The sequence below is a fragment of the Coffea eugenioides genome, chromosome 9 (genome assembly GCF_003713205.1).
Source record: "Coffea eugenioides isolate CCC68of chromosome 9, Ceug_1.0, whole genome shotgun sequence".
In the NCBI taxonomy this organism is placed as follows: domain Eukaryota; kingdom Viridiplantae; phylum Streptophyta; class Magnoliopsida; order Gentianales; family Rubiaceae; genus Coffea; species Coffea eugenioides.
In genome coordinates this window covers 6,472,399-6,484,214 of record NC_040043.1, presented here as the reverse complement: position 1 = coordinate 6,484,214, position 11,816 = coordinate 6,472,399, and the positions used below count along the sequence as shown (strand labels likewise).

The 11,816-nt window shown below is 37.2% G+C and overlaps 3 protein-coding genes across 5 annotated transcripts; all 3 read left to right on the top strand.

Moving 5' to 3' along the window:
• Nucleotides 1-957: 957 nt before the first annotated feature.
• LOC113783343 (vacuolar protein sorting-associated protein 27) lies at nucleotides 958-6,888 on the top strand. Of its 3 annotated transcripts, XM_027329448.1 has the most exons (11): nucleotides 1,023-1,110; nucleotides 1,326-1,382; nucleotides 3,091-3,147; nucleotides 3,259-3,326; nucleotides 3,865-4,075; nucleotides 4,168-4,271; nucleotides 5,403-5,469; nucleotides 5,568-5,627; nucleotides 5,988-6,038; nucleotides 6,218-6,296; nucleotides 6,545-6,888. In XM_027329448.1, exons 3-11 carry the CDS (start codon nucleotides 3,145-3,147, stop codon nucleotides 6,616-6,618), a joined length of 717 nt encoding a protein of 238 aa, XP_027185249.1. In that variant the 5' UTR covers nucleotides 1,023-1,110; nucleotides 1,326-1,382; nucleotides 3,091-3,144; the 3' UTR covers nucleotides 6,619-6,888. The 3 variants fall into 3 exon arrangements, with proteins under 3 accessions (XP_027185248.1, XP_027185249.1, XP_027185251.1); XM_027329447.1 differs by lacking the exon at nucleotides 1,326-1,382 and having other exon boundaries at nucleotides 958-1,110; XM_027329450.1 differs by lacking the exons at nucleotides 1,023-1,110; nucleotides 1,326-1,382 and adding an exon at nucleotides 2,813-2,942.
• Nucleotides 6,889-7,445: 557 nt separating this feature from the next.
• Nucleotides 7,446-8,917, top strand: LOC113783404 (RING-H2 finger protein ATL2-like). The gene has a single exon (XM_027329527.1). The coding sequence runs from the start codon at nucleotides 8,121-8,123 to the stop codon at nucleotides 8,706-8,708; it is 588 nt and encodes a 195-aa protein (XP_027185328.1). The 5' UTR covers nucleotides 7,446-8,120; the 3' UTR covers nucleotides 8,709-8,917.
• Nucleotides 8,918-10,529: 1,612 nt separating this feature from the next.
• On the top strand, nucleotides 10,530-11,135 carry LOC113783730 (probable E3 ubiquitin-protein ligase XERICO). The gene has a single exon (XM_027329946.1). It carries the CDS (start codon nucleotides 10,542-10,544, stop codon nucleotides 11,079-11,081), a length of 540 nt encoding a protein of 179 aa, XP_027185747.1. The 5' UTR covers nucleotides 10,530-10,541; the 3' UTR covers nucleotides 11,082-11,135.
• Nucleotides 11,136-11,816: the final 681 nt, after the last annotated feature.

Sequence of the window (11,816 nt, the reverse complement as noted above, 5' to 3'; positions counted from 1 at the left end):
TCAAAGGGAAAAATATCAATCCTAATTATATCTTGTCTTGTAGTACTAATGTGGCAAGTTCTTGTTTAGAAAAATTATGTAAATAAATAAATAAAAAGAAACTCTACGGTGTCACAAACCAATCTAATCAAATGCTTCCAAAATGCTCAAAAATAAAAGAGAGTAATTGCTTAACATGCCTAATAGTTGTTCTCGAATTAATGAAAGAATTCTATGTAAACATACGAGGACTCACCTGATCTCATTTAGCATGTGAATTAGTAAGTGGAGTCTTTATATGTTCATGTGGAGGTTTCCTATTGGTTCAAGAACAACCGTTAAACATGACAAATAGTTGTTCCAAGCCGGTATAAAATTTTTTGAATTGTGATTTTAATCTTTATTCCGAAACTATTTGTCCACTTCAATTTAAAACATGCCCACTTAAACATCCTCATTTAATCAATTCAACAAGACTCCTTAGTTTTGTGAAATTTTTTGAACCTCCGCGAGAAAATTACATGCCTGCTTTTATAGTTTGATAAGTGGTTGCCTCTGCGTGTGTATGCGCACACACATAAGCAGCCGTTAATAGCATGGATTAATATGATTAATTTTTCTTACACTCTCTGTAACAGTTTTAGTCGTATAAATACAAAAAAAAAAAAGACATAATTTTTAAATTATTCTTTTATAAATATGTCATACATCTAATCATGCTTATATAAAAATGTTTGTTAATCTTAATATTATTATGAGTAAATGGAGGAAATACTCATGAAACTTTTTAGGATCATTCACCCAAAAAAAAAGTGCATCTTAAGTTTCAATTAATTGAATGACTATTTTGTTTAAATAAAAGTTTCATGATCAAAATAGGGAATTTCAAATTGTTTAGTGATAATTTATGTCATAATAATAATAATAATAATAATAATAATAATAATAATAGTAATTTCCTTTAATTACTGTCGGCGAATCATGTTCTCATCGCGTGCAGATTCCGGTATAGAGAGAGAAAGGGAGAAACAGTAGACAGACGACGACGTTTGAAACATGGAGCCACCGCCGTTTCAAGAATCCTCCCGCTGTGACGTCTGCTACTGTAGCTTCACCACCTTCCGCCGTCGGGTACTTCCTCTTTATCTTTCTAAATTCTTGACACTGCACAAACTTCGCTATCATGTTTGATCGGATCATTTCATTGCAATTGTTATTATATATTCCTGTCGTGATTAATTCATTTCCAAGTTTTAACTTGAGAAGCATTTTTTTTTTTTTTTGAATTTAATTGACTAGATCAAGCATGACTTTCTGAATTTTAGCAATTGATATTTTTTCACCAGGATTATTGGGAAATCGATTTGAATTAAGTGCAATGAGCATCGTGTTTCGTATTTTTGGTATGTGTACTAGTAAATATTGGAACTTCATACAATTTGATTAGGATCTTTTCAACTGATTTAGCTGGAAAAATTGAGTGTATTATCTTTTGAAAGTGATTTTGGTAAATATGTTTGATGTCCAGAATTCTTAATTGTATTGATAAGAGAAAGAGTTTAGTTTGAAGTAAGATAACTTGAAGTTGAAGAAGAATGAAAGAACGAAGAAAGGGATTTGAGAGTGGACGGATAACTGCTACTTCTCGAACTGAAGAACTTCCCTTATTGCAATTAGAATGATGTGAAGTCCAGATAAATCAAAAGGAGTCACCACAGACGGGCCAGCTTGTTGTTTTTTATTGTATTATATGCATAAAAGTAAATAACTTGAGTGAGAGATAATGCAATACATGGCAGCTGCTTTCTTTCTTTTGATCTCTTGCACTCCTATTAATGCAATCAGATCCTTCAGTGGCTAATGATTGACCTTCAAACTGGTAATGGAAGCACATTATAAAGAAGGTGTTTTAGACTTTCAGTTTACTTTCCTCCCTGGGAGAGAAACTTGGGAACTGGGGTGAGACTTGAATGAGGTGCAGCATGTTAGTCCACTTCGGCATCTAAATTTTATATGCCTGCTCACTGCAAATGACGATGTGGCTACTTATAACTGCAAATCTTCAAATAGGCACATATGAACTGCATGTGGGTGTGGTCTTATATGGACTGCCATTTGGCCAATTCTAACCAGTGGATTGCCATGTGAAGCCCTAGACTGGTGGGACTACAAGATGATATCTCTTGTCAGTGGCCTCCTTGTGTGACCATGACTTTCAGCATCACATAAGACATTTTATCTTTTGAGTCTCTACAAATTCCATTTTTCTTGTGCATGTTGGTTGAAATCTTGATCATACTTGATGCTTTAATATTTTGTGTAATGTCCAATAACCCCAGAATGCCCCTCACCTATCTCCTTGATTTAATTTTCTTCCAAGTAACTCTTTTATTTGACCATTGGGGTATAATACACTATCAGCACTGATCCTGTCAACCTGGTACTCTACCTTAGACTATGGAAATAAAACCTTACTCCGCTGAGCAGCGAGTTGCTTCTGTTTCAAAAAGCTTAAAGCAACTCCTTGCATACAAGTTATTTTTGAGTATGCACCAACTTTCAGTAGAAAAATACTACAAGAAATCTCTTAGCTGTGCAATATTGCAATTTCCATGAAAGCTTGGAAAGTGTTCTGGGTGACCTGACTTTAAATGTGAAATGTGGCATCTTAAAGCGGTCTTTGGTATTCTTCTTTAACCCTGAATTGAAATTTGACAATGCATTCGAATCTCAGATTTGTTTTTCTTGTAAAAGTTGAGGTTAGAAGAGTACTACTGGGTCTTCTGGGTGAAAGATTGACAGGAAGTTTAAAATGAGTTTTCCCTTTCTGGATAGACTTTAGGCTTGTGATAGGCTGACATGAAGATATTGTGGATTTGACTAACAGGTGATTGAGAGATGCGTAAGTTTGTCTGTGATTGCTTGTATGGTTGAGTCTTAAGCATGAACTCCTATCTGTTCTGGTAAGCACGGGAGTTGAACTAAGTTGCACCTATCTGCTATGCTGCTTTTTTTTGCATCCCTCTTTCAAATACTTGTCTGAACTGTTCTCTTTGTTATATATCTTTCTTTGCTTTTCTTGTCTGAGCCATTCTTTCCCTGTGATTACAGCATCATTGCAGATGTTGTGGTCGAACTTTATGTGCTGAACATTCATCACATCAAATGGTATGACAAACATAAGGCTTTTTGTAGTCTAGGACTTGTATACCCAGAGTCGTATCAGTATGACATACTATTTTTAGTTTTTTTATCTTTTGCCTGATTGCTTGTTTTCAGGCATTACCTCAATTTGGTCTTCATTCACCTGTCAGAGTTTGTGCTGATTGCTTTAATAATTCCTCCCGGTAAATTCTGTCATCTCACTCTAAACAATTTAAGGGATTTGTTGTACTTTTTATGTAATATACTCCTCAATCATGGTTGAGCTTGTTGTTTATCTAGCTCTTTTTTGGGTAATTGAAGGCGCTTTCATTCATTCCAATCTATGGAGGGTCAGATGGTAGTTGCTTCAAGAGACTTGAGTGTGGCATATTAAACTGAATACCTACCTAAATTTAGCATTTTGCTACCTGAAGGGGCAGGCTTGAAATGAGTGGTTTGTAAACCTGCATCTCTTTCACCCCTCAGATTACCAAATTCTGCTTTTAGTTTTCCAAACCAGACACATTGATTTATAGAGGGGCTCTACTTGTTGATCTAAAGGCATTATCTAGAGTTAAATCATTTTGTTTTAATTCACTCTTCCTTCCTTTTATTGCATGTTAACAATTTTTGGGCACATGATTAGAAATCTTCGTGTACAAATTGGCCCTTCTTATTCTATTTGACCAACATATCAAATGAATTGTTCTGCTTGCTTACTATGCATTTTGTTGTGAGAAGTTTGAATAGAGATGCTGCACCAGCTATTTCAAACGGGACAACTGTTGTAACAGATGCAATTTCAAGATTAGATATCAACCCAGTTACTGAGATGGAAAAAGAACCACCTGTTGATAGAGCTTCTGTCCAAAGCACTCTAGAATGCAAGTGTGGGATGCCTTTATGTATTTGTGAAGCACCTGCTGCTCCGAAAGAAGATGTTACTTCACAGGCAAAATCCTCTTTTCCCCCTTGTTTTAGTTTGATCTGAAATGCAACTTTCAGGTAAAACTTATGGATATTAAAGTTTTCGTCTCTGCCCAGGAGGTCAAACGTGCTTCAACTAGTATGCTTCGTTCTAATCCAAAACCCAAAAAAGCAGAAACAGCGTCAAGGGCTAGAGCTTCGACATCAAATAGCAAGCATGGGTATGTTCCATTCATGTCTTGCATTCGCTATGTATGTCCTTGAGTTGCATGATCATATTTGACTCTCTGCCAGTTTGTTAAACCTCGTGTTTTGGTTCCAGAATGTGATGCCATATCTTTCTTCAGTGTTATGTCGTATCTGTCGACCTCTGACTTAGGATGTAAAGTTGATTTGAATAGACTAATTTGACAAAGCTCTAGTGTGACATTTATTAAGCTGGGCTAGAATTTGAGTTCTCTTAATTGAGAGGATGTGGAAAAGGAAACATGAAGATTAATTCTTTGATGTTTTCTCTCGCACTGAATCTATTATTGTGAAGAAGTTTCAGTTACCATTGATCTGTTATGTTAGAGACTATACTTGAAAGTTAGAAGATTGAGGGTAAATAAATTCCATGTCGAAGACGTAATTCCTTAATTTTGATCGTCAGTTTTTCCTTGTATTCTTAGAAAACCATATTTATTTGTTTTCTCAAAGGTTTGTTCTTTCCCTCGGTACTCTAACCAATGGAGGCCAAAGTTTAGCTGTCACCTTTTCTGTTTCAAAAGTAGCTATAGTGAATTAAATGCTAGAATGCTAATAACTCCATCTTCAGAAAGTACATTGTCTCTTAAAGTCTCTTAACATTACTGTATGCATAAACTTGCCAAACTTATATATCTTCTCATGACAGTTCTTGAGCTACTCATGAAATTGATTGTGGTCTCAAATCTCTGTGTCTGAAATTGGCAGTTGCTACATATTTAATGCCTTTAAACAGTAGAAATATGGGAAATAATCTTGATTTTACATTTTTCTGTTTACTTGAGATGTTTAATATCTTTAAATGTGGTCGAGTTTATTAAGAAATTGGGTTGGTATGAGCATAACTTCTCTCATTAGGTTTGGGTACTACTATTGATTTAAATGGTTAATTTGTTTATGTACTTAAGGGCATCTACTCTTTTGTTATTACAAATGTGTTCTCCCTATTTCTCTCTCTCCCTCTCTCTCTCTCACACACACAGAGGCACTAAACACACAGACATTTATACATTTTATTTTTGTTTCTCCATTTGTTTTAAAATGTTTATTGTGTGAATATACTGCTGAAAACTAGATAGCTTACGTATATCTTGGAATGTTTTCAGAACCATTTTCAATCCTGGTCAAGCTAGTAATGATATATTGCAAGTGGATTATGAAGCTAGTGGAGAGGTTGGTGCTCTGCTTTTGCGATTTTATAGGTGATGTTAATGTTATCTACAGTCTTCTGCAGTAGTTTCATCTAGTCTTTAAATTGTTGTATCTTGCAGGGTTTAAGAGAAGCAATAAAAAATGGTGACAGTGCTGCTGCCATGAAGCTTTTGAACCAGGTATCTTTGGCTTGCCTCTGAATTATTATTGATAACCTTTTTTTTTTTTTTGGTCAAACGTCAACAATCTACACCAACACCTACTCTTCCTACACTATGTGGAAAGGGACAAATCCAACTAGGTCACTGGGAACTGGAGGGGACTAAAACACCTCTATAGACCATAGGGCATCCACTGGATTTGGAGAAGCCTTATAGAGTGGCAATTGATGGGAGGCAAGGTTCAAAACCTTGACCTCCCACCCCACAAAGACCTTAAGTGCCTTTGTGGTAGCCAACAGCCCAAGGGGCCGTTGGTTGCCTAGTTGAAGTACATTGATTCATTGTTGAAATAAAACTAAGCCATAATCAATTCTTTAGGGTGTGGATGCTAATTACTGTGATCGGCAAGGCTCATCTCTGTTACATCTGGTACTCTCTCTCTCTCTCTCTCTCTCTCTCTCTCTCGCACACACACACAAAAACAAAAGGAAAGAAAAGAAAAACAGATAGAAAACATAACTGAAACAAATAGAAATATACACCACTTGCTGGTGTCAGATTGCTTAGAGAAGGTTATGTGCTTCATTGACTGGACTTATTTGGTGTAGGCTGCGGTTTTTAACCGAACTGAAATAGCTTTTGCCCTCATGGACCATGGAGCGAATGTTTATTTCAAGAATTCACAAGGTAAGTTGATTTTCAAACCAAATAAATTTGTGGACTGGCATTGATTTGCATGACAAACTGGCTATTGGTGATTTTGCTTAGCGATAGGGGAACATGTTAATCTGGCAACCGTTGATTTAGTTGGTTTTTCATAGCTTTTACTTTACTGGAATGAGATTTTATCCAGCCCTAGCTAGTGCAGTACTGTCGGCTAAAGTGAATGGCAAATATCTGTATGGTGACCTTCAATGATTTTCCGAATTGTTCAGGTGAAACACCATTGGATTGTGCACCTGCCACGTTGCAGTACAAGATGAAAATGAAGATAGAAGAGAGTCAGTGATTGGGCTCAGACATGTCAACTAATAGTGACATTTTGATGCCTAATTATAAGCCATAAAATCTACTCTGTTTTCTTGAAGTGTTGATGATTTGATCTGTTTTTCAACATGGTTTTGGCATTTTGTAAGAGTACGGGTTTCGGTACTCAAATCTTTCTAATGCAGCACATAATCAATTTCTTCACCCCAAGTGAAGTTGTAAATTTTGAAATCCCATCCATGCAAATAATTTTTGAAGTGAAGTTGTAAATTTTCAATGCCATCCAAAATCATTCTCTTTGTTTGTTTCTTCTTTTTCTTCCTTTCATTTTTTTATTTGTGTTTTTTTCTGTTTTGTTTTGTGTTTTTGTTTTTGTGGGGGGGGGGGGGGGGTCAGGTGTCGACTTGTCATTGAGGGCATTTTAGGGCCCCTTTCCCGTTGAAAGACTCATGTTGGTGATGAAAATAAAGACCGTTGTTACCAATTTGTTGTTTCCCCCAAAAGTTTATGCTTAAACATGTTGTGGATCTTGTGTGATACTTGGCTTCTAATCATCAGCGGGACTCGTGGAATGCTGTAGCTGTAAACATTTAAATCTGTCCTATGGTTTCTGCAGCACTATTTGTGAAACCTCTTGTGGTCCTGCCTTCCCACCACTGTTATTCTCTGGAGGGAAGGGAGGGGTAAAAGAGGCAGTGCTTCAGGAAGCTCAAGGAAATTGGGTTCTTAACCTTTACCGTCACCAATTATGAGGAGAACTTGCTGGCTTGGCTTGGATGTTAATTATCATCATTCAGATTTGTTTGCGATGCATCCTATTAAACATATTTGATTTTAGACAATTTAGCCTCAACCTGTAGACTCCAGATTGGTTGATGAGGAAGTTGGGAATTGACAGTAGTCTTGGTGACCAGTTTTCGTTTGTCATTAGAAAGATCTCATATATATAAGCAAAAAAGGGTCCCTTACCTCTTGCCCTCGTAAGCCTTCCCTACCAACCTGAACACAAAGCTGGATGAGCAGAATATCAAATGCTGCTGCTGAAAGCTAGTTAATGAGGTAGTAACCCAATCCAGAATAAAAGATGCAGATGGGAGGCAATAAACCATTAGCCTTACCTCAGTAAAGTCGATACTTTTTGGGTGTTGGAATTTCAGATAGGATAAGCCCACCTATCCTTCTTTCTTTGCTGCCATCAGCAAAATTAGCTTTAGAAAAGTAAACTCTGCCGTCATCTCCGATGTGTAAAATTGATTCTCCAGCTGGATGTGGAGAAAGAAAAACAGATAAAGATACCCCAAGATCAAACCACCTACCGTCCACCATCCACCCTCCACTTTCCTTAACGTCATCCACCGGCCTACCCCACAAATCCTTCTATAAATTCAGCCTCGAGCTTCTGTGAAGAGCCCCCCTTCCTCTCTCTCTCTTCAAATTCTCCTCTCGTAATCTCTTAGCAGTTGTCTTCTCACAAGATTTTGCCCTCTAGTTGCTAGAATTTGTCAATTTGTCACGTCTGGGAAAATGGGATTCTGCGATTGTGGGATGGTTGGTGATGATCACTTTGTGCTATGCAAAGCAGCTCTAATCTTTGGAGTGACAAGATGGATCTTCTTCTGTGCTCAGAAACTAGTGAAACAATATTACATGCACATGTTTTCTTGGTCCTTTGACCACCATGAGCCCACAACACAATCTTCATCAGCAGTTCATCATGATCACTCTTCTTCAGCTTTAGAAATGGTGAGAGATTATTTGAGCTTGACAACTTTTGAAAACATCAAGCAGAGGCTGCCAGAAGAAGAAAGCCATGACATGTCCTGTGCAGTTTGCTTGAAGCGTTTCAAGAAGAATGATCAGGTCCGGGAATTGAACAATTGCAGGCATGTCTTCCACAAGCAATGCCTGGATAGATGGCTTCTCTACGACGCCCGGTTAACCTGTCCTCTTTGCAGAACTTCTTTGATCACCATGAGTAGTTCAGAGTCTTGTTCCATGCCGCAGCAGCAGCAGCAACCTAGTTGGGCTGTGGAAAGGATTCTTTATCTATTTGGGGATGATTTGCTCTCTCCACCTTCTTACTCATCTGGAATGGAGGATCTGAGCTATTAATTGATGTCTGCCCTCAGTATTGTTAATTGTTAGGATGCAGCATTCTTAGCAAAATTTGTTCCCACATTTCTAAAGTTTCAAAGCTAAGGGGCAAGGCTGTTAATTCTTGGCTTTTGCCCAATTTTTTTTGGTTGTTGTAAATACTATATCAGGACAGTTGAAAACATTTGAGTTCTAGCAGTTAACCAGAAAATTTCCCCTTTTTTCTTCTCGTGTTATTTTTGTTGTTTTGTAAACCTATTAGTAGGTCGTTGGAATATCAAACTAGGTATTGGACGAAACATTTTATTATGTGCACCACAAGCAACTGCAGAACTACCAATTAGGGTTGCATTTTTAATCCAAAGAATCTAACAGCTGAGTGCTTGTAATTCGCTGACTTCTTGTATGGCCCCTGGTTTCTCTGCAATTGTAGTATATGCATTAAAGTTATGTGAAAAAAGAAAAAAGAAAACAGTTGATGCCCGGTCCACCTAAGGCATTCTAAATTGGAATGGACAGCCTTGATGTTGCTGGAATCAGCAACAAAAAATGGTCGTCTATATCTTCATGGCATCCAACTTATCTTTTGTTGAATTAATCTTATATACACTGACAATTTACATACTATCATACTTGATTACACGACACATAATTTTTCTTTTTCTCCCAAAACGAGAGAGAAAGTAATAGTCATTTTTCTTTTTCTTTCTCTCTCTCTCTCTCTTTTTTAAAATCCTTTTCTCTCATAATTTAGAGACTTCCCTTCTCTTCGTTTCCCCCCCAACTCCCAAGATAAGCCTTGAGGTCCTCAGGCAATACTGCTTATATCTGATGGCTTCGATGTGGTATATCGTCATGACAGCAGATAATGTTGCATGAACACCTAGGAATCACTCCACTTGATAATTGAAGTAATTGGGACAATTTTGATGTCTCCCTCTTGCTTGTGTCATAGTGAAAAGCAAAAAAAGCATCTCACTTTCCACCTGCACTCGTAAGCCTTCAGTAGATAACAGAAGGCACTTTGGAGTAGATAAGCCTGATACAAATTCTGCTCCTAATGGGCAGATGATATCATCCCAGTAAAGAAAATACATGCATTAGTAAGCAAAATCCATCATCATCTTCTCTTTTTGGGAGGGGTTAAATTCACACCCTTCTGTACTAATTTCACACCCCATGCAAATTAGTCTTCAAGTTTATGTGAAACATATGTTAACGGAAAAATAAATGTTTACGTTGTAAAAGAGATTATTTTCGAACATGTCGTTAAGAAAATTAAATTTTAAGTTCAAATTTAATTTAGCAATCCGAATTTTTCCATTACGAATATGCACGTAAAAGTATCTATATATTTCAATTCTATAAAATAAAAATTTAAGTCATTCTGAAGGGGGAATATGCAATCATATTCAAAAGCCCCTCCCTCATTTTGTTTTGATATCATCATCCATGCTCAAATCCTTTTTAAAGTTGCTTGTTGTTGGAGGTAGGAATATCAAATAATATAAGTACACCTATCTATCCTTGCTACCATCAGAAAAATTAGCTTTAGAAAAAGTTGTCTTTGCAGTCACTAATATCTGATGTGTAAAGACGATTATCCAACTGATAATGAGACAGCAAAACAGAAAAAGACAACCTAATACCACCCACTTTCCACTCACATGTTTGCCAAACATCATCCAAATCTCCAGTCGTCCACCCCAAATCTTCAATAAGTACAGCCTCGAGGCCTCTGTAACCTTCCCCCCCTCCTTCCTTCTCCACATTATCTCCTTCTTGACGAGATTTAGCCCTTTAATTTTAGTTGCCACAATCTTCAAATATATTAGGTTTGCTAATTAAAATATGGTTGCTTGTGATCATTTTGTACTATGCAAAGCAGTTCTAATATTTGGAGTGACAAGATGGATACTTTCTTGGGCACAAGAATTGGTCAGGAGCTACTTGTACATCTTCTCTTGGTCACTAGAATGTGATGAGCCCACATTACAATCTTCATCACCAATTCATCCCTCTTCTTCAGGTTTGGAAATGGTGAGGAATTATCTCAGTTTGACCACATTTGAAACCGTTGCAGCCAGGCTGCCGCAAGAAGAAAGCCATAACATGTCATGTGCTGTTTGCTTAAAGCAATTAAGGAAGAAAAATCAGGTCTGGGAGCTTAGCAATTGCAGGCATATTTTCCACAAGGAATGCTTGGATAGATGGCTTGTTTATGATGCTCGTCTGACATGCCCTCTTTGTAGAACTTCTTTGATCTCCATTAGTATGTCAGAGTTGCATTCTCCCATGCAACAGCACCAGCAGCAGCCTAGTTGGGCTGTGGAGAGGATTCTTTATCTGTTCGGGGATGATATGCTGTGTTCATCTTCTTACTCCCCATGAATTGAGGATCACAGATATTAATTCATGGCTGCCAATTTATTCTTAGTTGTTAGGTTGAGGAATTCTTGGAAATCTGGAACCAAACTTTAGCTAAAGCTATTAGGAATTTGCCTAGTGCCCAATTTTTTATCCATGGACTGTAACGACCCTAATTTATAATTAATTTTTTTTTACGATCCTATTTCTCCCCAACACGACATCCTTTCCATCACATAATTATTTTCTAGTTTTTAGTCATATCACCGCTCCTCACATCCTTATCACCCTCAACTGTCATACCAACCAGACACACGAGATTCAGGATTCGAACCTTCTCACCCCTAATTTGCCCCAACTGTCAATAATAACTATACGAACTCTTCTTTGTTCTTTTTTATCTAAATCAGGGCATGTGATTTGTGTATACTTTTCTGATGATACACACATCAAATGCTACGTACTAGGCCAAATTGGTCTTTAATTTTATGACTCACAACTAACACTTTTCTTTGACACTTTTCCCTTTTTCTTTTGGTAGATCTTTTATTGGCATCGAATCTTCACTTTAGAATCCTAAGCCAGTGGAAGTCTTGAATCTCTTTGTATCGACATTGCTTTCTACCTACTTTTCTTCTATCATTCTTCAATTTGATAGGAATTGCGGCAATCTAAAACCTTATCTAAAAAGTGCTCGCAAGAGCATCCCTCTGCTTTTACGTGACACCAGCCATCAGGGTGTCTAGTTGGACTGTGTCA